Genomic DNA, 24,074 nt, shown 5'->3' with positions numbered 1-24,074 from the left:
CTTAATATGACTCTAAGCATATTGCTCTTGACCTTGATATATACGTTTTATCATATCTATCATTTTTTCCGCGGTATTATGTATATGGTTGTTATTTTGGTCATTGTATTTTTCAGTTCTATCATTCCCATTTGGTTCTTTGGTGTAACTTCTACTTTTTTGTGGTTTTCTGTTTTTTCAATTGTTTTAAGAGAATTTATAACTACTTGTTAGAGAATTTTTATAATGATCGCTTGAAAATCTTTGTCAGATTCTAAATCATCTCAATATTGGTGTCAGTTTGTTACCTTTTCTTATTCAAATTGTGGCTTACCTAATTTTTGTTATTAGGGGTTAGGTCCTGTTATTATTACTGAATTCTTGTTATTTCTTTTCCTTCTTAGCTTCTTTCCTCCCTCCCCTCCTTCCTTCTTTCCTTTCTTCCTTCCTTCTTTCTCTATAATTGACATACAATGTCATATTAATTTCAAGCATACAACATAATGATTTGATGTTCTCATATGTTACAAAATGATCATCACAGTAAAACCTAGTTAATATTTTAATATTAATAACTTTGTAGTTACAAAATTTTTTCTTGTGATGAGGACTTAAGATCTACTCTCTTAGAGACCTCTAAATATGTACTATAATGTTATTAATATAGTCATCAAACTGTATATTATACCCCCAGGACTTATTTATTTTATAACTGAAGTCAAAAGGTACAATCTGTTCTCTGTATCTATGAGCCTGGCGTTTTGCTTTTTTTGAGTGTGTTTGTTTTTTTTTAAGATTCCTCCTATAAGTGAGACCATGCAATATTTGTCTTTTTCTGTCTGACTTACCTCACTTAGCATAACATCCCCAAGGTGCGTTCATGTTGTTGCAAATGGCAAGAGGTTATTCTCTTTTATGGCAGAATAGTATTCCATCATGAGGAATACACACACCACATTTTCTTTATCCATTCAAATGTCAATGTACATTTAGATTGTCTCGTATCTTGTCTATTATAAGTAACACTGTGATGAACATAGGGGGGCAGATATCTTTTTGGGTTAGTGTTTTCATTTTCTTTGGATAAATACCCAGAAGTGAAATTGCAGGATAATATGGTGGTTCTATATTTAGTTTTTTGAGTAAATTCCATATTGTTTTCCACAGTGGCTGCACCAATTTACATTCCTACCAACAGTGCACAAGGGTTTACTTTCCCTGCATCCTTGACAACATGTCTTTTTGGTATTAGCATTCTCACAGGTGTGAAGTGATATCTCATTGTGGTTTGATTGCATTTCCCTGATCGCTGCTGATGTTGAGTATCTTTTCATGTACCCGTTGGCCATCTGTATGTCTTCTTTGGAAAAATGACTATTCAGATCTTCTGCCCACTTGTAAACAGATTTTTTTTTTTTTGCTATGGAGTTGTATGTTTATATATTTTGAATATTAACCCTTTATTAGAAATATGATCTACAAATATTTTCTTCCATTAAGTAGGTTGCTTTTTATTTTGTTGATGGTTTCCTTTGCTGTGTTGAAGGTTTTTAGTTCCATGTAGTCCCACTTATTTATTTTTGCTTTTCTTGTCTTTGCTTTTGGTGTCAAATCAAAAAAAAAATTATTGCTAAGATTGATGTCAAGGTGCTTACTACCTATGTTTTCTTCTAAGAGTTTTATGATTTCAGGTCTTACACTCAAGTCTTTAAACCATTTTGATTTCATTTTTGTAGCATAAGGAAGTTTTATCTTTTGTTACATATGGTTGTCCAGTTTCCCTAACATCATTTATTGAAAAGAACATTGTATATTCTTGGCTACTTTGTTGTAGCTAATTGACCATGTATGTGTGGGTTTTCTACTAGCCTTCTATTTTGTTCCATTGATCTACATATTTTTCTATTGTATCCTGGGTATTTTCTGTTGATTTTCTATTGTATCCTGAGCATTTGTGTTATAACATTATATTTTTTATCCTATTTAAATCTCCTTTACCACGGTTTAGGTGGAACATGTAGGTTCTGGCCTATTTTTGTGTACTATTGTCCCAAAGACAGTTTATTTTTCAGAGCCCTTGCACCCTGTTCTGGTTTGCTTCATTCTTCTGACATTGGATGGATATATGATCAATTCCTTACTGGTGCTACCTATAGGAGCTGAACCTGCTTTGCTGGTCCACTTTCTGTGTGGAATGCAGACAGCCAGAGTGGCTGAGCCTGGGTTCTTTTATGGTTGGTGTCGGGCAGGGAGATACCAGGTTCTGCTGGCATTGTTCCTTTGGATAGCATGCCTACCCTTCTGTGCTCTATTGAATTGGCTAAAGGATTCAGTATTGTCTATGCAGGTGGATTAGCCCACCTGTCAGTGCCCTGGATGTGGAGTTGGAGGGTGGATCATCTCACCACGATGTTGAGGCTGCCACTGTGGTCCGACTGGGTCGCCAACCCATGCTCCAGAAGCAAGGTTAGCAGCCCACTCCAGGTTTCTGTTAAGCTTCCTTCTCCTATTCCTTTGTTTAGGGAGTGCAGATTTTTCTTGGGATTTATGTCTATGCCTATTGACAGTTCGGGGCTATAGTTCTCTCCAATATCCAGTCCAGCTATGTATAGGACATAGAAAGAAAACCCAGGACACTCACCACACTGTGGCGAGAAGACTCTAGCAGTTCACCTTCTTCTTTCCAGGTTTTGGAGCCTTTTTATCATGACCCACTGTAAAAGTTCCAGGGTATTTATTTGTATTAGAGGGAGGCAGAAAGGAAAAATGAAACTACACTATCTTGTTCCCTGTACATCATCCTAGCTGCCTCAGAAAACTTCTGAAAGTAGACCGTATATATATTATAAATTAATGTTACCAATAGTTGGAATGCTTGATGATATGATTGTGCCTAACAAATTAAAATATGATGAATTAAAATATGATGATGTAGGGACTTTTGGTTGGAAAGAGATGGCATAGATACATTTTTTTTCTGCCTCTCCCTGCTAAATACAACTGTAAACACTGGAAATAATGCAGGAAGCAAAAGAAAACTCTGAAAGGTGGTAAGAAGAAAATGAGCTGGTTGGGGACCCCAAGGACTGCTCAACCAGCACAGTGATAGGGCGCTCTGTATATTCCCCCGATCACCCAGACCCACTGTTTCCCAAACCCCCCCCCCCCCCAGCAAGATAAGGCATCTGGGTAGACTCATTTCTCCTCTAGTTCCTCTAATAATATTAAGCAAGGGGCAGCAACAGGGAGTTCCACCAAAAATAAACAGCTAGAGAAAGCCTTCTCATTATTTGCTGGGTCTGAGACACCTTTTTTTCACCAAGAGATACACTAAAGAGTGTGAGCTAATCTGTCAAGGAGACTGAGCTATATAGCAAGTGGCCTAGTCCAGAAGCCTCTGTCTCCAGTGCACCCAGAGGCAGCTGGGGAGCACCATTGGAGGGAACCCTTGTCCCACAGAGAGAGATCCCCCAGGCAGTCTCGGAAGAGCCCTCTAGCTCCCTCAGGCTGCACCATCTGGGAGGTTGGGTGGCACAAGATAAATCAGGCAAACCAAAATAATATATTCATACTTATGGCTAAATATACTACAGAGATATAGTAAGGATATACACTTGGAGCATAAGAGGAAAAGAGGCAGAGGTCTGGAGGAATCTATGTGCAAGCTTCCATATGCTCTTGCTCTCTCATGAGGACCACAAAGAGCACACTTCTCTGTGTAACAAAAATACAGCAACACATATATATGGGTCTGCTCAGGTAGGCCCATTAGGAGACTCCATGCTCAAAGTTTTTATTGGGGGCTGGTCATAAGGACATTCTTCCTAGCATGCACCAAAATGACAGTTTCCCAAAAAGAAAGTATGTTATTCTATATAAACTTTATTGTTTGCACAAACAGTCTAGGCACAGGGAACTACTCTTATCAGTTAACTGTTGACTGGGAACACGCTGGGAACCAAGTTCCCAGACTCCAGCCAAGGGCCAATCTTAGCAGAAGGCCTTTCTAAGGAGAGCAGTCTCAATACCACTATGTTATCTCTTTTCTGCACAATTGTATGACCCTGTGAATATGCGAAGAAAACATTGAATTGCACTCTTTAAAAGGGTGAATTGTATGGTATGTGAATTATCTCTCAGTGAAATTGTTTTTTAAAAAAATCCCAGCAAGGTTTTTTGTGGGCATAGGCAAGCTTATTCTAAAAGTTCTATGGAAAGGCAAGGCCCTAAAATAGTTCAAACAACCTTGACAAAGAAGATTAAGTGGGAGGAAACACTACTGTAATGTAGCTACAGTAATCAAGAGAGCAGTGTGGTTTTGGTGGAGACACAGACACAGATCAATGGAACAGAGTAGAAACTCCAGAAATAGATCCACTCAAATATGCTCAACTGGCTTTTCACAAAGGTGCAAAGGTAATTCAATGGAAGGAGACTAGATTTTCAACAAATGCTGCTAGAAAAACTAGATATCCACATGTGGGGGAAAAAAAAACACTCACAACTAAGCTTCACAACTTACACAAAAATCAACTCAAAATGGATCATAGACTTACTTTTAAACCATAAAAATATTAAACTTAAAAAAAATGGAAAATCTTGGGACCTAGAGTTAGGCAAAAATTCCGAGACTTGACAACAGAGTAACAGTTCATAAAAGGAAACGCTAATAAGTTTGACCTTATCAAAATTAAAAATTTTGTTCTGTGAAAGACTATGAAGGGGATGGAAAGATAATTTACAAATTGGGAGAAAGTATTTGAATTTACCATATCTGTCAAAGGACTAGTACCTAGTATATATAAAGAATTCTCAGACCTCAGCAATAAAAAAAAAAATCCATTTAGAAAATGGGCAAAAGACACAAATATTCATCTCACTGAAGAAGATATATACACGTGGCAGATAAACACATAAAAGAATCATAAGCATCATTATGGAAATGCAAATTAACATCATAATGGAATATCACTGCATACCTGTCAGACTGACTAAAATAAAAAAAACAGCAGCAACCACCAAGTGCTGATGAGGATTCAGAGATGCTGCATCACTCATACACACATTGATGGTAGGAATGCAAAACAGTTTGGCAGGTTTTTTCTTTTTTTAAGATTTCTTTAAGAGAAAGAGAAAAAGCACAAGCAAGGGGAGCAGTACAGGGAGCCTAATACAGGGCTAAGTCCCAGGACCCTGGGACCCCTAAGCCAAAGGAGACGCTTAACCACTGAGCCACCTGGGCAGCCCAGTTTGGCAGTTTTCATACAACTAAACATACAATTAACATCAAAACCATCAATTGTACTCTTGGACATTTATCCAAGAGTACATATGGTTTCACACAGATGAAAAATTATGTCCACATAATAACCTGTACAAGGATGCAACATGGTTTCGGGTTAGGTCATGATCTCACAGTTGTGAGATGGGAGTCCCTTGTCAGGCTCCATGCTCAGTGTGGCATCTGCTGAGAGTCTCTCTCCTCTGTGCTCCTCCTACTTGTGCTCTCTCTCTAAAATAAGAAATCTTTTTTAAAATAACAAAAAAATTAAAACCCATACATAGATGTTCATAAAAGCTTTCTTTAAAACAGCCAAAAATTGGCATCAGCCCTGATTTGCTTCACTGGGTGAATGGTTAAACAAACTCTGGTATAGCCATACCATGGAATATTACTCAACAACAAAGAGAAATAAACTATTGTTATAACAGCTTGGATAGATCTCTAAATGCTGAGTGAAAAACTCCTGTCTTTAAGGATTCCATATCTTTTGATTCCATTTATAAAACATTTTGAAATGACAGTTTTTAAAATAGAGGACAACATTGGGGAGGGTATGTGCTATGGTAAGTGCTGTGAAATGTGTAAGCCTGATGATTCAGACTTGTACCCTTGGGGCAAATAAGACATTATATGTTAATAAAAATAATAAAAAATAATAAAATAAAATAAAGTAGATGACAAGTTAGTGGTTGCCAGAGACCTGGGGGTGGAGAAGAAAGAGATGGCTGTGGTGATGAAGGGGCAACACAAGGATCCTTGTGATCGGGAGTTCTCTATGTTGTCTTTGGTGGGATGGATACACAAATCTCTATAAATGATAAAATTGTAGAGCACTAAATACACACAAAAATGAGTTTAAGTAGAACTTGGGAAATTTGAGTAAGATCAGTGAATTATATCAATGTCAGTATCCAGGTTGTGATATTGTATTATAGTTCTGCAAAATGTTAGCATTGGGGGGAATTGGGCAGAATGTAAAAGGAAGCTCTCCAAATCATCATATGTCAATCTACAGTTACATCAATTAAAAATTTCAATTTCAAATAATTAATGAGACCTAATCCTACATGAGGACACTTCCCATGAAGTCTCCCCACAGTGTTCTCCTGCCTATTTCTGCAGATGTCTTATTTCTCCTTCTGCTCACACCCATTCTCTCTTCTCACAGAGTTCAGGTCTTTCCTTTATTTCAAAGCATTCTTCGGCACGTTCCGCTGTGTGGAATTTGCAATGGCAGACCAATTGTTTTTCTTCTGGAGACCTTAAGTAGTGTCATTAGTCTAACCAAGCAGGACTCCTTAGAGTCAAGAGGTGCACAGCAAGAGGGGTCCCCACAGGCCTTGCACTCTTGGAAGTCTTCAACCCCAGTGGGCAGCAGGCAGTTAAGTCGGCTCAAGTGTATTCTTACATTCACCTCCAAGAGCATGATCTCCCCAGTGTTTAAAACACAGAGGGGAAAACCCCAGCAAACCACAGATGAGTTTATTTGTAGTTCCCAAAAGTTGAATGCCCCTGTGAAGCAGGCACTTCTCCATGTGTGGTCTAATTTAAAAAACTTTGTTATGAAACTTTCTTAAGAGAAGAATAGGACTCTGAATGTTTAGGTTTTGTTGTCATTGAGTTGCTTTGTTTTTTAAGAGCATGGCTTGTTAGGGGTGTCTTAGAGTGGAATATATTCCATTCCCAGCAACAACTCTCTGAGTTATTGAGCGGTGTGCTTGCTGTTCAAGGGTACTCTGTTTGTCTTCTGCTCCCCTAGGACCTTGTGTTAAGGAAAGACATGGCAACACCAATAAGAGCATTAGCATTAGAGATTTGGCAAGGAACCAGGTTTGGTAGAAAAGGGGTGGCTTTGGGGAACTTTTCTGCCTCTTCACCACCACCACCAAGCACTACAAAGAAGCATATAATCTAATTAAAATAAATCTAGTCTCAATACAAGCCCCTATCTCCTCCATCTTTCCTCCATATTGCTCTTCCAATATGGCTCCAATAAAGCTCATCAGTATAGAAGTACTGATGCCGAGGTCTCTGACATCACTCTACCCTTCACTCAAGCAGAAGCAGCAGGAAGACAGGATCCAGAGCCAGGGACAGCAGCACTGATGATCCCCTTCACTGGCCACCTGAACAGGTGGCCAAGGAGTGAATCAGGAGTCCCACGTCTTAATGGCATTTGCTTGCACTGGGCTGGAGTGGGGGTGGTGCTGAATTTCTCTCAAAATTGCTGAGGCAGCATCTGCCCTGAACCAAGGAGAGACCGAGGTTTGATTTTCAAAGCAAATGAAAAATTTGAGGGGTTTTTTTTGGAAAAAAAAAAAACAAACTATAAATATGCAGTGTGCACCATATGAAAAGAACTCCTTCACAAAATCCAGAACGTTTTCCCTTCGGCTCCCCTCTCCGGGGTAACATAATTTTACAGGCAATAGGCCTCCTCAGATTCCAATCCTGTTTAGCTGGCAACCAGATTGAGACTTGGACCTGGGTATAATTGCTGACCTAGAAACTCACTGAAGAATTGAGGCCAGAGTATAAAATGCTTTATTATTGTCTGGGGAGAAGCAGGGAATGGAGGGAGAGTGTGTGTATTATTGTGCCTAATTCACTGTTATGCTCTGCCTCTGAGGCAAAATCCCCGTTACCATGTTCCAAGGAAAATTTTTTTGTCATTTTGCAAATTGATGAATCCCCATTCTACCTAATGTAAGTTCTGAAATCAATTGTTGAGAGTCTCATGTTTCTCTCAGGAAATATGGAAACTAACCCTTGCCCTCATTCCTCCCCCAACAACAATCTCCCTCTCTCCACCTCTTTCTCTCTCTCCCACCCAGCTTTTCCAACTTAGGGTATTAAAAGCCTTTAAAAAGCTTCTAAAATTGTGCCTTCAACATTCTCTGCCTTTGTTCTTCAGTCCTTTGTTCTTCTGCCAGCTCATGAGCTCAGGGGGCTGCCTCAGTGGGCCCTGAGCCTACCGAATCTGAGGCTGTGGGTCCCCAGCTGGCTAGTTGTGCCGACAAAGCAGAAAGGCAAAGGGTTCATCTTTCAGACCACACCCCCCTTAAGGAGAATGAGTTCACAGGGAGCTGTCAGCCTGGCAATTGTGGGCGCCACAGACCTAATGATGTCAGAGAGAACACCAACAGTTCCTTCAGAGTCTTTCTCCAGACCCAGGAAGGGTGTCTTCTCCTTCTGTTTGTGGAGCCATGGCACCCGGCAGGGGCTGAGTCCTCCTGGTTCTGAGGAGCCCAGAGGGCCTAACTCTGACGCACTAATAAGGTGTCCAAGTTGCAACCCGCTTTTTGGCCCTGTCCACCCTATAGTTTTCAAGGCTGGTTAGAACTTGTTAAGGTTAAAAAAATACACATTACCTGGTTGCTGTCTAGCAACTCAAGAAACATACATGTGGAGAATTATACCCTAGACTGCACCCTTGTTTGGAAAAGAATTTAAAAGCAGGTAATGCTCCTAAGCTCACGAACACTGGACAATCCAATTTGCACAAAACCTCCCGCACTCTCCCAGCTCCAGCTAGTGCCAGCACTACAAGGCAACGTGCTATTTGCTGTCTGCCGGTGAAGCTTAACTTCTGGTTGCTGAGTTTTACTTCAAGAGGGTGAACGTGAATGAGTTAGTCTCTCAGCATTTCCCAGGGTGTTCCCTGCAGTCATCATTTTGCAATTAAGTTGTTCATAAAATCGAATGGGTCAGGGTACAGTTAAGCAGTATAAAAAGCAGCAGCCCCCAATGCAGAATATGACTAATCCACAAACAACACTCAGCAAACCAGTTTTAAAAATAAGGTAGTTCTTTTCTATTTTAAATTTCAATACCTTATGTCTTACTTTGTCCTTCTCAAGTATACTATTTTTTATCCTACATATACATCTCGCAAGATAGAATAGTAGAATGGGTAACAGAGATGAGGCTCTGAGTCAGAGCTGGGTCTCTAGATCTTTGAGTTGTTTCTCTTTTCCAATATATAAAGTGGGGATAATAATTATTATCTACCTACCTCATGGATTGTTGGAAGAATTTAGGTAATACAAAGTGAAGCAGTTAGCAACAAATAAATGCTCAGTGGATTGTAGTGATTAATATCATTAGTAGGAGCAAAATTATACCAAAGAAAGCTTCTTTTGCAATCTTAATGATACACGTCCTTAATATGACTACATACATTTACGATTTTAATTTCAGTTATAAAAATATTCATCAAGTTAAGTTCATCTCCTAATCAAACTGAAACATAATTATTCATGTGCTTTGAGTCAAAATTGAAATTAGGTCCCTTAATGATTGGAAGACAAAGCACCTTTGCTCTGCAATTGGACACCAAACAAGTATGGCCCACAAATTAGGTTTTATTACATTTTATCCTCTTACCTTTGTAATTGCTTCAAGTTGTTTCACTGCTATTGGGTGATTTGAGAGGACAAATTAAGATGCCAAAATGATGTAAATGAAAGCTTGGATTAATGACAAATGATGTCAAAACCTAGGAATGTGAATGCAAATTGTAGTTAGACTAAAAGAAACTCAAATGCCAAAAAGCATATTAAGCTAACAGTGCATTTGAAAGAGTTTATGGAAGAAAAAAAAGGTGAGTTATGTGCCATATAATCACGTCTCAGCCCTGTTCATACCGGATCCTTCTTTAGCCAAATTGATCATAAAATCTATCTAAAGAAACGGGGTGCCTGGGTGGCTCAGTCAGTTAAGTACCTAGCTCTTGATTTCAGCCCAGGTCATGATCTGAAGGTTGTGAGATGGAGCCTATGTCCAGCTCTGCGCTCAGCATGGCATCTGCTCGAGATTCTCTATTGGACTGGGTGAATTCTGAGCCTTCCTTCATCCCAGGTCTCTCTCCCTCCATTTCCAGGGGACTCTTTGCAGTACCTCCTGGCCCCTCCCAATTCCTACTGGTTAAATCCTGACATCCTGGGCCTGGGCTGGCTTGTACCCTGTGGAGCAGGAGCTGAGAAGACAGTTTACCAGGAACACAAGTGACTTCACTGGGCAGACTTGACTTGGGGTCCTTTCTGAATCATGGGCTTCCCCCATGATTTGGCACCATTGAAGCATCTGAGGCCTCAGGGAATGGTGGAAGGAGGCCTCTTGGACTGGAAGCCCTTCGTTCGTGGCAAGGCTGGCTCTGGATGTTGGTGTGGTTTTATTAGAACCATATTTCAGCAATGACTATGCTTTTGACCACAATCTAATAAATGTCGCACAGGACTGAGTCAGAAACGCACACAGGAAGTGAGGCAGTGGCAGTGACCCCTAGAACATGAGGCCATCCTGACTGGTACCCCAAGAGCTGGACTATCACCTCCAATGCTGCTTTGGCCTCCCTACCCTTGTTGCCCCTCCTCTTGAGTGGTAGACCCCACATGTCTACTATAGTCTCCCTTTCTAGCTCATCCCAGCCTTGTCTTAAGATTAAAGCATGGGGTGGGGCACCTGGGTGGCTCAGTGGGTTAAAGCCTCTGCCTTCGGCTCAGGTCATGATCCCAGGGTCCTGGGATCAAGCTCCGCATAGGGTTTTCTGCTCCGCGGAGAGCCTGCTTCCTCCTTTCTCTCTCTGCCTGCATCTCTGCCTACTTGTGATCTCTCTCTGTCAAATAAATAAATAAAATCTTTAAAAAAAAAAAAAGATTAAAGCATGGGGCCAAGGCAGTGTCCATTTGGCCTACTTGGCCAGATCCTCTGGGTGCCAGTGCCCCTAACCTGGGCCTCCATGGATCCCTCTCTTGCCACAAGTCTGGTCTCCATCACTGATCTTCTGCTCACCAGCTTTGTAGTCCAGCTGTGACACTGCCTCTTTCTCTCTCACTAACTGGTGCATACTTTCATGCATCTTTGCTTGAAGGGGGTCTTGGAGACTAGGTAATTTTTTAAATAAATAGATAGGATTGCACTGAGCCCAGGCCCATGTTATGAGCCATTGACCTGAATTAAAGGATCCCAAAGGTTAGAAGAGGCAGCCTTGCCATTCTTTTGAACAAGTGAGGTATCACCCTCTGACCAGAAGGAGATAGACACTTTTGTTAACATCTGTCTTTGAAGAGGAGATTTTATTTTTCCTGTCACTGTTGTTTCAAAGAACAAAATCCCCCATTTATATGCTATAAAAAGAGGGGTGCCTGGGTGGCTCAGTAGTTTAAGCCTCTGCCTTCGGCTCAGGTCATGATCTCAGGATCTTGGGATGGAGCCCCACGTTGGACTCTCTGCTCAGCAGGGAGCCTGCTCCCTTCCCTCCACCGCTTGCCTCTCTGCCTACTTGTGATCTCTGTCTGTCAAATAAATAAGTGCTATAAAAATAAAATAACATCCCAGTGAGAATAGTGGGATTGTGTCCCCTAGTCTGACACACAAAGACCTCTATGTGGCATGGGGTTCACTTTCAGCCTCCTTTTAACAGTGAGGAGGGTAACCCACCCCTCCTTTCGATGGCTGTTAAATTAAACTCATATACCACATTGAACACGTGGTAGGCACTTGGGAGTTGCAATTACAAATCCTAAATAATTGAGAGTATTGCCCTCAACTGATTTGCTTGCAAAGCTACCAGAATCAGGGTTGGAGCAGAGGGGCTGAACAATAAGGCAGAGGGTTTCCCTTGTTCTTTTAAGTCAAAAACTCAATCTCGTAGCTTCCAGACTTCTGTTTCTAAGTAGCTAAAGGAATATCCCATGAATATGGCTGTCATCATCAAAAGAGTTTAGTAAGTGCTATCCAAGTACAGTCTTGTAATAAGTACCAAACAGAGGGGCTAACTAATCACAAGTGACACCCTCCTGAGTTTATCAAGCTGCTGATATACGGGCATGTAAACTGTCAAACTAACAAGGCGATAGCCTGCCCCCCCCAACATATATTCCCTAACACCCTGTACTTCAACTGTCTTAACTCCCATGCAATGTCTTTGCAGTTATTTATGTGACATCTTTTTTATGGATTGTCATCTCTGTGAGAACAGACTGTCCATCATGATCACAGTTATATCCCCCAAGGCCTAGTGCAATGCCTGACATAGTAGGCATGCAGTAAATATTTGATGAGGCAATGGAAGATGGATGGATGGATGGATGGATGGATGGGGCTGAATATATTCATACCATGGTCTTGCGTTCATTTCCCAAAGAAAATATATTAGGAGTAGCATATTAACACAATATAGAATTGCTCTTCTTCCAATTTGGTTGAGAAAAGGCCTCACAAGTGATTTTTAGAACATCTCTTAAAGGCTGATGACTATATATTTTTATTTAAATTCCTCTTCTATCAGTCCTTTACTCAGTGAACTTTCATTTCTGATATTTTCTTCTGCCTTTTTCCTTTTTTTTTTAAGATATTTTATTTTTTTGTTTGAGAGAGAGTGAGACAGCACAAGCAGTGGGGTGGGGCAGAGGGAGAAGCAGACTCCCCATTGAGGAGGGACCCTGATGCAGGACTCAACCCTAGGACTCTCAGATCATGACCTGAGCTGAAGGCAGATGCTTAACTGACTGAGTCACCCAGGTACCCCTCTTCTGTCTTCTTTCACTCTAGGTTTTATCCGGTGTTTTATTTATTGTTTGTTGGTCTTGAGGCAATGTCTCAGAACCTGTGTGGCAATGGGAACCTTACAAATTTTACCTGAAGAAACCATCATTGTCCACACCTACCCAAGAAATCATTGAGATATGACAAGTGGAATTTCAAGACGTCTCAAATTCTTCACCTACGGGTCTCCTTGCATCATTCATTAATCCATCATGCCATGTGGAGGGGAGGTTGACCAGATCCTATGTTCTGAAACTCTCTTGTTATTGAGCACTCCAAAGTGCAATTTCCATAATGATAACAACTCTTAATGGGAGGTGAAGAGGGTGGTTTTCTGGTAGTTTTGTATCCAGACCCTAAATCTATTTGCCCTATTTTGAAATAGAATATTATGTGGAAATGTTGTGAAGTATTCTGCCCAGTTTCCCAAAACTTGGGTTGGAGACTGGACAGAGACAAACCTTTAGGAGAGCTTCTGGGGATTTGGAGAAAATGGGAGGGGCTATAGTCTCTGCCTGTGTGAGATGAAAGCCATTGACCTCCATCTCCCCTATGCCCCTGGACTCTGACCTCCTCCCAGGTCTTCCTACCTTGAAGACCACTGCCTTGCTTCCAGAAGCAGAGCACTAGTCTACTGCCTTCCTCTTTGCATGTTTATGTAAGTTGAAACAATCAGGTGTAAAGATATGTATTGACTTAGCGTGGACAGAGCAGCTACAGCTCTGGGGATAGTGGGAGAACCGGGAAGGAGATTCCACCTCTTCTGACATCCAGAAAATACTCATTTCCTGTGCAAAGAGGGTCGTCCCTAGGCTCCCAGAGTCTCAAATACCCAGCATTAAAGGGAAATTATCCCACACCGCATGGAGAGGACTGAATGTTCTCCGTGACATACAACTGTCTTCACTATAAGGTATGAATCTGAGAAATGCGATGTACATCTCATTATTCTCCATTTCCTTGTTCTGTGAAGATGCTGTGTTACATCAGAGGATATTATCTTTTCTGAAATGATCATTTTAAAAACCCCAAATCAGAAAGTGTAAGATCTAATTTCCATGATAATTTTTCTTTTCTCTCAGGAGCAAGTTCTACCCATGGTGACATCATAACTTTACTTCTAAGGGAAATAAACCCTTCAAAAGAAATATATGGTTACAGTTACAGAAATTGATTTTTTTTAACTCCAAACAGGTGCTAATCACCAGTTGTGTATAGAAACCTGGAGGAGAGTTTTGAAATAAAATTGTACACCATGTATGTAAACTTACTGCAAAAAAAGAAAGAAATAAAGAAAGAAAATAAAAGAAAAAAAGAAAAAGAAGAACACTTCATACTTGTGCTCAGAAACAGGTGGTTTACTAAAATTGTTTCTCTGTTATCTGTTCTGTCACAGTGGAGACATCATTGGTTTTGAAAAACCCAATTATAACAACATTATCCAACAAGAAGGAACAGTGAGTATGGAATAAAATAGATTTACTATAATAGACCCTGCAATATTCAATAATTGCTTGATCAAATACAACTGCTTTCCTGTGCTTAATGTTCTTATTATATATGATCCTTAACCACTCACTCTTTTGACCAGGGTTGTTCATTATCCACAGTATGCCACACACAATGCTGGGACAGATGTCCTCAAGGAGCTTACTGTTCACTGTACAGCAGCTGTTTGTGTTTATTTTGCTATAATTAAGAATGATGTATAGGTTGTTAGCAATGAATTTCTGTGAAAATGTCTCCATATTACAGTTATAGCTCTTTGAATTAGGACACCAGAACTATCAATAGCTAATCTATGACATCACACACTGAATTTCACTGAAGTTGGCCAACATGATATGGTAGTACTTTTGACACTGTCTTGTTGATAGGTGTCATTGAATGAATGACTTTTCGAAAGCTTTTTTTGTGACCAGCAATCCTGAGGACTGAATGAGATGTGAAAGAAAAGCAAAAACAAAAAAAGCCTACTCTCTGTACTTGAATAGAATACAGTTTCAGGGTTGAGAAACTAAGATAAACATGAAATAACTAGTGTGCTGTGGAATGGGCAGGGTAGGCTGTAGGTAGATTGTGAAGTCCAAAGTGTGATTGGAGGAGAAAGGTTGTAGTGGGTCAGAGTAATTTGGGAAGGTTTCATGGAAGAGGTGGCCTGTGTTCATTTACTATTGCTACTATAAAGAATTAACACAAATTTAGTGGCTTAAAACACAAATTTATTTTCTTACAGTTCTGGAAGTCACAGTCCGGCATGGTTCTCACCAGGCAAAGATCAAAGTGCTGCCTACAGTCTTTCTGGGGGATGTAGGGGAGAATCCATTTCTTATCTTATAGCTTTTGAGGCTGCCCCTGTTCCTTGGCCCATGGACCCTTCCTCAGTCTTCAAAGCCAGCCAAGGCAGGCTGAGTCTTTCTCACACTACTACCCCTCAGGTTCTTTGCAGCTGGGAAGGGCTCCCCACTGTTAAGCACCCTTGTGATTACATGGGAGCTACCTGGATGATCCAGATAATCTCCCCATCTCAAGTTCCTTAACCTTAATCACAGGTGCAAAGTCCCTCTCACCATCTAAGGTTCCAGGGGTTAGGATGTAGACATCTTTGGTGGTCATTATTCTGCCTGTCACAATGTACTTTAGCTGATCCTGGAGGGGTCACTTGGATCTTCTTTTAGGAAGCATTCTTCTGGAGGGCATAGTTTACATTCATGCTGGGAGGTGTGCAGGCAGTGAGGAGGAAGAGGTGAGGATTTGGGGGAGCCATAGACTCCAGGTGGGTAGAGAGCCTATCTATGCCAGGTTGAGAATTTACATTTCACCTATACAGAAGACTGGTAGAGACTACAGGCCACCATTGAGGCATCTTTAGCAGGAGAATGACAAGATACATTTGCTTTGGGGGTGATAACTGAGGGACCAGTGTCATCAAGGATGCAGGAAGGACCAATAGCATCCAGGAGAATTGATAGGGGAGGCAGATAATGCCTAGAGGGTCAGATATTGACAAGAGTGTCCCCCATTGTATCTCTAGGGTGTGACACACAGTACGTTCTCACTGCAGATTACAATGTCATTTTTTGGAACTATTGAGAATCCCAAACTGCATTTGATATACCTAGGAAATCTAAATGAATTTCTTTGTCATTTTGCTGAATTATTTTTCCAGAATGGGAATCCCTCTGATTCTTTCCTGAATGCCTTCTGCAGAAATCCCAACTTCAGTGTTTCTGTAACATACTTCACTTTAGAGTTCTGATTGTTTATATTGTAAAGGAAAGATTTCAATTTGTGATTTTAAAACAATTTTTTGAAAAATTTTTTTCTGAAAGAAAAAAATCTTTTCATAGGAAGAACCTGGAAAGAATTAGCTCCAGGAACACGTAACCTTGCTTTCTATTATGTTTTTTTTTTTTTTTTTTTTTAGTAATTGATTACTTTCACATTTTCCTTGTAATGATTTCTTACATTACTACAATAGTATGTAATGTATAGTATACATTACTATGATAGTACACTGATAGTACATTCAACTACATTGAACAGGTAGAACTGTGATTTTTTTTGCCACGTTGAAATGTAGAGATTTCTGCAGCAAGACAAAGAACAGTCTTCCTGGAACTCTGGCTCTTGACTGGATCGTCCATAAGGCTCACTTGGGAGGCTGATTAAAATGACAGATTTCTGCCCTCGTGTGATCTACTAGGGCCCTAGAGATATGAACCCCAAGTGCTCCCGGGGATTCTGATGTAGGTGGTTTCAGGACCACACTTGAGAAACACTGGCTTTGATCATAGCAATATCAGTCTCAGGAGCATTGATGAATATAGGAGGTCAGGGTGTGCTATGGAGAAAAGGGATGTAGTTAGGGTAAGATGTGGTAGGTAAGAGAAGCTAGCCAGAATTGGACTGGATGATTCCTTAGTGCTTCTCTAATAGAAGATGGACGGTCAGGCCAGTGAACTCCACAAAACTGCCCCATCCTTCCTGATGACCCACATCCACACACTACAAGGGTTGCCATCCCATGATTCTAAATGAAGCCAGTGTTCCAAAATGGGAGGAATAGGGGTTGAATAGCACCCAGTGCAAACTCAGTGAGAACCAAACAGCACCCACTGGAAATGACATCCTTTGAGATGGCACCTTTCCATGCAACTACTTTATGTATTTATTTAGACACCCATGCCTCTATTTATTCTAAAAATATCAGTAAGAGGAAATTCAACTTGGTATCTTCACAATATTAAGTGCATAGTGTGCATTTTTTTAGGGAGGGGATCAATTGCTTTCATCAGATTCTCAAAGGGGTTCAGGACCACAAAGAGTTAAGTAGTATAGATTTCAGGACACTGAAAAGACTGTTGACCATGTCTCCTAAGTTCCCCTGATCCTCATTGTGATATGGGTTGATAACAAGGGAGCATGAGAGAATGAGGAAGCTGGCAGTGTCTGCTCTCGATTGTGTGTAGTGGCTTGTGGGATGGTGGCCAAGGGCCACTCCTATCCATAAGGGTGGGTGCAGGAGGGTGGGTGCAGGAGGTCCAGAAGGCCACTCTGCCCTCATCTGGCTTATAGACAGGAACATACTGCAAACCCGCATAAGCAATCTACTAAGCAAGATATAAGTGAGTAGCTCAGTGAGGCTCTAAGTATATGAGATCTGAGGATATAAGACCAAAGGATGAAATACTGATCTTGGAACTGTACTGTCACAAAGCAAACCATTGGGTTGGAGAGAGAATAAAGAGAAGAACATTCATGCGTGTGGCAATCCAACGTGGCAGGCTTCATGAGCTCAATTTCCAACTCCTAGAAATGAGATGGAAATTATTCCAAAGTCATTCTGGAAAACCTTGAAGAAGTCATTTAAAATAAAATCAAGGTCCTGCAATCAATCAGGAATGATCCTGCCTTCTCTTGCTCAAAGAGGACAGCAGGAAGGAATGCTGAATTCACTTCCTGCCATGTTACCTTTTTCCTCCTTGATGAAAAGGTTTTACCGTTCTGTAATTTGTCCTCCTGAAGTCGGTGCTCTTCATTTTCTTTGGTAGTCAGGCCCTGGGATTTCTGATATAACTAACCATTTTTATAATACAGGCATCATGACCTAGATAGGATATGGTTTTATTTCAGAGGGACAGTTATATAGACAAGGATTGTATAAATGTATTTGTGGTATTAAATTATTCATAGATAGTATTTTTTATCACATGTTACTATACAGCATATATAATACATGAACACAAGAGTGACACATTTGGGTAATATATTCAGTCCTAACTACTTCCTGATGACCAGAGTTTATAGAATATAGGGAAAAGTTAATATCCTTTAGAATGAAGTAAGGGGGAAAAGTTGCTTAGATCAATATGTCCAGAGATGTGGTTAGATGGTTATGTAGAACCTTAACCTGTAATGGTAATGTGATTATTACATGGTTTATATACAAGAAAATGCATTTTATTTTCAAGAGATAATCTATGTGTAAATCGTTTCTAGTGTGAAAATCATTCTCCAATAAGGACAGACCCAGTTGGATCCCCTTTGTCTGGATTCAGGAGATGTCCATTTTGGGAGCAAGAACTGGCAAAGAAGTATTCCTACAAAATGGTAGGCTTGCACATATGGGAGAAACTAACTTTTCATGCCTCTGATGCCCGGAAGATGTCTTCTTATTTTGGCTGTGATCATTTGAACCAGATGGAGTAATATTTGCCTTCTCCCAGAACTGTGAGCGCCAACATTCCCTCCTGGAGTTGGTGGCAGTCAGGAAATTCAGGTCTTCCTCTCACATGCTATAGAAAGGCTCTACCTGGGACCACTGTGTCATCTAGAATGAGGGCTTCCCTATGACAGAGCAGAGAACAGATAGGCAGATTTTCTAGAAACTGGGACTGGGGAATATGAAGGGGGAAATTGGGGTTTAGGGAGAAAGATGTCAGAGATTGGTGGCCTCTTTAGTGGGCGGTACAGACCCTGGACTTTTGACATCAAAATTAAAGCTATGTCCATGTTAGGCCAATGATGTGTATGCACTGTGCCACCTAAGTAGACAACACCGTTAGAGCTCAGCTGTTCTCAGAGCAGAACAGCATAAGCAGCAACAACTAAGGGCTTAGAGAGGTCATTGAGGATCAGTTCATTCCTGAAGTGACCTTAAAATTGAAATCATTTTCCATATCTTCCTAGATGGCCTTTCTTGCCGATGAATACTGCAACTATTGCCAAGATATTTTACAAAACGTGAGGAACCAAGAACTTGAGAGGGTAGGGTTCTATCTATAAAATACAAGTATTTATGATTCATTATTAAGCATTTTACTTGAAAAGACCCCCTCAAGGGAAGCCGAGTGGGAATTCATTGCACTGTTGTCCTTAGAAGTCACCTATTTATGGACACTGAGGTGACATCTGGGTGATATTTTTATTCAGTTTAATCACTTGAAAATTTTCCAAGGATCTAATTATGCTTCAAATATAATTCAGCTGTTTTTTGAGAACTAATTCCTGCTGGTTTTGAGTAAAATACTGGTAATATTATTTACCTTAGAATTTTCAGTAATGCTAAAGAGCCATTTTATTGATGCATGTTAACTAAAAAAGAAGCAAGACTTTGAAGCAGGGTCATCTGTATTGTAACGACTGGGTTTTATTCTAGAATTGGCTGTGGAAAACACAACCAAATCTTTTAACCATTTTGAATTTTATATTTTGTTGTAGAAAATCCAGGGAAACAAGCACACATGTAAATAAAAGCTTTTCTGATGTACTTAGTGTTCTAAGTACGTGAACTTTGGGTGATAATATTCATTTAGCATGAGTTCATTTAGTACTTGTTCAGTGTAAAGCATTATAGTGAAGCAGACACATTCTTCATTTGCTCATCAAACATTAACTTAATTCTTACCTTGTGACTAGTACCATTTCTGGAACTAGGAAGGTATTCTCCATAAGGCTTAAGAGGTTATAACCTGGTACTAAAAGGAGCAATATAAGCCAAAAAAAAAATTATAAATGTGATACAATATGGCAAGTTCTAGAACAGCAGTTTGATTAGATTGTTTTGGGGGCGAGGAGGAAAAATAGCAAAGGTATCTTTTTTTGAGAGTCTACCAAGGGGAAGCCATGATGTTATTGATTGCAGTAGAAAAGCAGAGGTTCAGAGACACTCAACATCGCAGTAGGAAAGGAGGTTCAGGTAGAACCAATGATGTAGGCAAGCAGCAAGATGTTCTCAGGGGTGACATGGCAGAAGGGTCACTATGACTAGATGTAAATATCTCTTAAGGAGAGAACCAGAGGGGATGTGGAGAAAGTAGTCTGGTACTAGAAAGAGCATCATGCCCTGTGAAGAATTCTGATTGACTGAGAAGGTGGTGGGGAGCAGTGATGCAAGACTGCCAAATTGGAGCAGAGGGCAATGAGGAGATTTTGTCATAGTCAAGGTGAGAACTGAGGCAAGGGGTCAAATCTGGAGCAGTGACAATGACATCAGAGAGACAGATGGAAAAAATGGGAGAAATATTTCTGAAGCAGATGCATGTGTGCATCTGGATGACTTTGGACAAGGGTGGTGAGGGAGTTAGCAGAGATGAGCCCATGGTTGCTGCCTCATTCATAAACCCACCAACCCCCAAAACCATGCTCCAAAGTTAAAAGAATTAAATAATCTTGTGTATACCACTATTGCATTTTTTGCTCAATATCTGTGAGCCTCTTTGGAGATGTCTTCCCTAGAATTACTGCCCCGACAACTGGATTTCAAATCATGGGCTAGTCGTCAGGTCCTTTGAGAGCTGGCCGTTACTTCCTTGACAGCCTGTGTACAGGAATAGCTCCTTGCCTGGAGTCACTGGCGGGTCCTGTGTCAGGATTTCAAAGCCACAAAATATCTGAGCCTGCAAAAATCCTAAAAAGGCAAGGGTCTCAGACTGGCCACCTGGTTCAATAATAGAGTCTGAAGAGTCCATATGGGCAAACATAAAGAAAAGTAAGGAAGCCACCATTTTGTTCCACAACAAAAGGGGTCAGCGGAAAGCTCCACGGAGAACGATACCAGTGCCCTTTTGCTCACACAGTTCTTAGGTGAATTCTAACTTATCAAGGAGGCCTCTTTGATGACATACTGTTACATGTCCTGAGCTTACAAATAATTGAGGGAATCAGTCAGTCAATGAACATTTGTTCTAATCTGTGGTCTGTGCCCTGTGGCCAGATCCTCATCCTATTACAAATCAACAGGAGCCCCCTTGTGGTCAGAAGCAGCCTTCATTTTAGAAAACTCGAAAATGACATTTCACATCCTCCCACCGGCAATTCTCACTGGGTTACTGGAAAGAACACTTCTAAAACTCAGCTTGGAAAAGCTGATAGGCTGAGCTATATGTTAACTGGACTGACATTCATCCCATTATCATTTGGGGCTGATTAAGTATATAACTGCAGATCGGTCTCACCAGGTGCAAAATGAGTTCTTGAAGGTAGGTTCTGTTCCCTCATCAGGTGGAGGACTTGCTCACTTCCTTCTGGAAATCTCTGCAGCAAGACACAGTCATGCTTATGACATTGCCTGATGTGTGCCAGCTCTTTAAATGCTACGATGTGCAGCTATACAAGGTAGGAAGACCTTTGCTTGCCTTGCCGGTTTGTGTCCTTTCCAGAAACTGTTACCAGATGCTGGTGTTAGAACTGCAGCCCTCCTGTTCTTCAGGCTCCGGGGACTTCAGGCCCTCTAAGGAGTAAATCATGATGTTGATGGATCCTTTTGATCTTTCCCTAAAACTCAGCTTTTCTTTATGAATTTGGCAAGAGTCACCTCATGGAAAGACAAAGCCAGTACACCTGGTGACCTATGGTTCCAGGGATTAGTGAGCCCTGCACTGAGTCAAAGTTCTTTCTCTGGTAACCTCAACAAAAGAAATCTTTAAAAAGAGTAACTGGAATAATTGTTTTGGAATATACAGAAGTGCCAGGTTTTCTCATTGCTTTTTTTTTTTTTTTTTTTTTAAACGCTCGACCTCCAGAGCAATTATTGTTATTTGGAGGATCAGTTATATATAATTTCTGTGATTCTGAATCTGGTCACAAACCTTTACCTCTTACTTTATTATTTTTTAGGGAACAACCTAGTGTTTCGATGTGTTTAACACAAAGGTTGAAGACTGGAGTCTGGGTTCAGTCCTTATGTAGTTGGGTTTGATTTGCCTCCTATGGGCTAAAACAGTGTTTCTGAAAATTTGGAATCAATTATCAATATTTGAAGATCTTTGGGAAAAAATACCCATTCTGGCTGCACACCCTGCACACTGAGCAGTGGTAAGGGCTGCATGGTAGCTTTCTCTCTGAGTTTGTGGCCCAGCTGAGAGTGACCACTTATAACTAGAGGATGTCTACTGTGGCCAGCAGTCACAGCCTCTTGACAATTCTGTTGTAGGGAATTGAGGATGTTCTCCTTCATGACTTTTTGGAAGATGTTTCTATTCAGTACCTGAAGTCTGTCCGGTTATTCAGTAAGAAATTTAAGCTGTGGCTACTTAATGCCTTGGAAGGTTTTCCAGCCCTTGTACAGATCTCTAAACTCAAAGGTAGGTTTCAATGAAAAAAATCAATTCTGTGAGTATAGATGAAGTTTCTAACTTTCATACTGAGGCAGGACACCTTAGCTGTGGCTTAACTCTTTTCCTCCTGTGCTAAACTGCAGTGCACAAGGTCTGACTGGTTCGAACTGCTGGCCTTTTCTGGAGTGCAGTGTTGGGTCCTTCTGCTAATCCATCCATTGTCCCTTATAAATACTAACATGGGCTTCTGGCAGGCCCAGAGGGTTAGAGGTGCAGGGAAGGTGCTGCTGACTGTGGCCCAGGCAGAGGAGTGGCCGGCATTGCATCCATCCAGTGGCTAAAGCCCGCCTTCTCAAACCAGTCCCCTGAGGGCCACCTACAGTCCGTGGGCTCGGTGGCCCTGTAAGCAGGCCTGACCAGGGCTCTGGCTCCAATATTCTTCTGCTTCTTTGTGCTTTGTGTGGCTTCACAGCAAGCCTTCCAAAAACATCACTCCCTCCTTAGACATTCCCCCTTGTCCTTAACTTCTTCACACCTCTTGGGACACTGGGGCATTCACACTTCTGTGGTCTCAGTCTCCACACTGACTTTCTAGAACATGTTCCCTTTCATCCTGCTGCCCGAAGGTAGCCTCTGGAGACTACTTCAGGCTGCTTTTGCCTCAAGGCCTACAGCAGCTTAAATGCCAGCGCTCTCCCGCATGTGCGAGACAAGGTTTTGGGTCCTGGAAATACCTCTTTCCCCTCTTCTGCTTCTGTGAGGTTTTCCACCACAGCCTGTAGCTGCCTTCAATGTCCTTCTCATCCAGGCCCTCCTCCTCCTGGGCCAGCTTGCTCAGGGCTGAGTCTTGCTTTGTTTGCATGCTCTTTGCTGTCTTCTCAGAGTGCCCGCAGATCAGGACCAGCTCTAGTTTTAACCCACCAGCCCTGCTCCCCTTACTGTGTTCAGGACTCACACTGGGAATCTTCCCATGGCCAGGCAGGGACCATGGGCTATGCGACTGCCAACCAAGAATCAGCAGAAAGAGGGTGCTGCAGGGAGCGTGAGGTCTGGAACTTGCAGTGGCAGAGGGTCCATGAAGTGAGGAGACAAAGCCGCACTCCAGCCTTCCTGTAGGGACTTCACTCACCACTCAAGCCTGGTCTCCCTCTGTCCCTTCCCGAGACTACTTCAGAACTTCCTAGTTGATCATCCTGCCTCCAGCCTTACCCCCTCGGTCACACTTCCCTCCACCCCTAGCGATGGCTCTACACAGTGATCAGACCCATTAAAACCTTCCATGGCCCCTGCCGCCTGGTCGATCTGTGGGCTTTCACTCACTATCCAGAATCATTTATAGCTTGGCCTCTGGCCTCATCCTTGTCCCCAACCCCCTCCCTCTGCTCTGGTGCTCCCCAGCAACACAAGACGGGTTGTCTCCAAAAAGGCCCTTATTCCTGCTCCTGTCTCTGCCTAGACTGCTAGTCCCATCCCCAACCCCCATTCCCCTCACCACCAAGCCCTCACCCCTCCCTAACTCCTAACTTGCACATACTAAATGAAGCCACACCTAACCCTTCTTTCAAACAGACCTCTCCCTCCCCTCTGCACCCCCACACATCCCTTCCTTGCTTCTTCCCCAGGTGGCTCTCACTGCCAGGTGCACTTACCCTGCTCTGGGGAAGGCGTCTGCACTTCTGGCGACCCATCCTCAGAGGGTGAGC

At 41.6% G+C, this 24,074-nt stretch overlaps 1 protein-coding gene across 1 annotated transcript in view; it reads left to right on the top strand.

The window, feature by feature from the left end:
* The window catches only part of RFX8 (regulatory factor X8), a 70,324-nt gene that overhangs the window by 30,572 nt on the left and 15,678 nt on the right, over positions 1-24,074 (top strand). The window contains exons 5-9 of the mRNA XM_082747079.1: positions 14,208-14,268; positions 18,314-18,424; positions 19,004-19,081; positions 21,317-21,430; positions 22,248-22,398. Of these exons, the coding sequence (XP_082603205.1) occupies positions 14,208-14,268; positions 18,314-18,424; positions 19,004-19,081; positions 21,317-21,430; positions 22,248-22,398 (515 nt within the window). The remainder of the gene's footprint in view (positions 1-14,207; positions 14,269-18,313; positions 18,425-19,003; positions 19,082-21,316; positions 21,431-22,247; positions 22,399-24,074) is intronic.

This window comes from Mustela nivalis (genome assembly GCF_964662115.1).
Source record: "Mustela nivalis genome assembly, chromosome: 8".
NCBI lineage: Eukaryota > Metazoa > Chordata > Mammalia > Carnivora > Mustelidae > Mustela > Mustela nivalis.
Note: the sequence above shows the minus strand (reverse complement) of the source record. Positions and strands in the feature narration are given on the sequence as shown.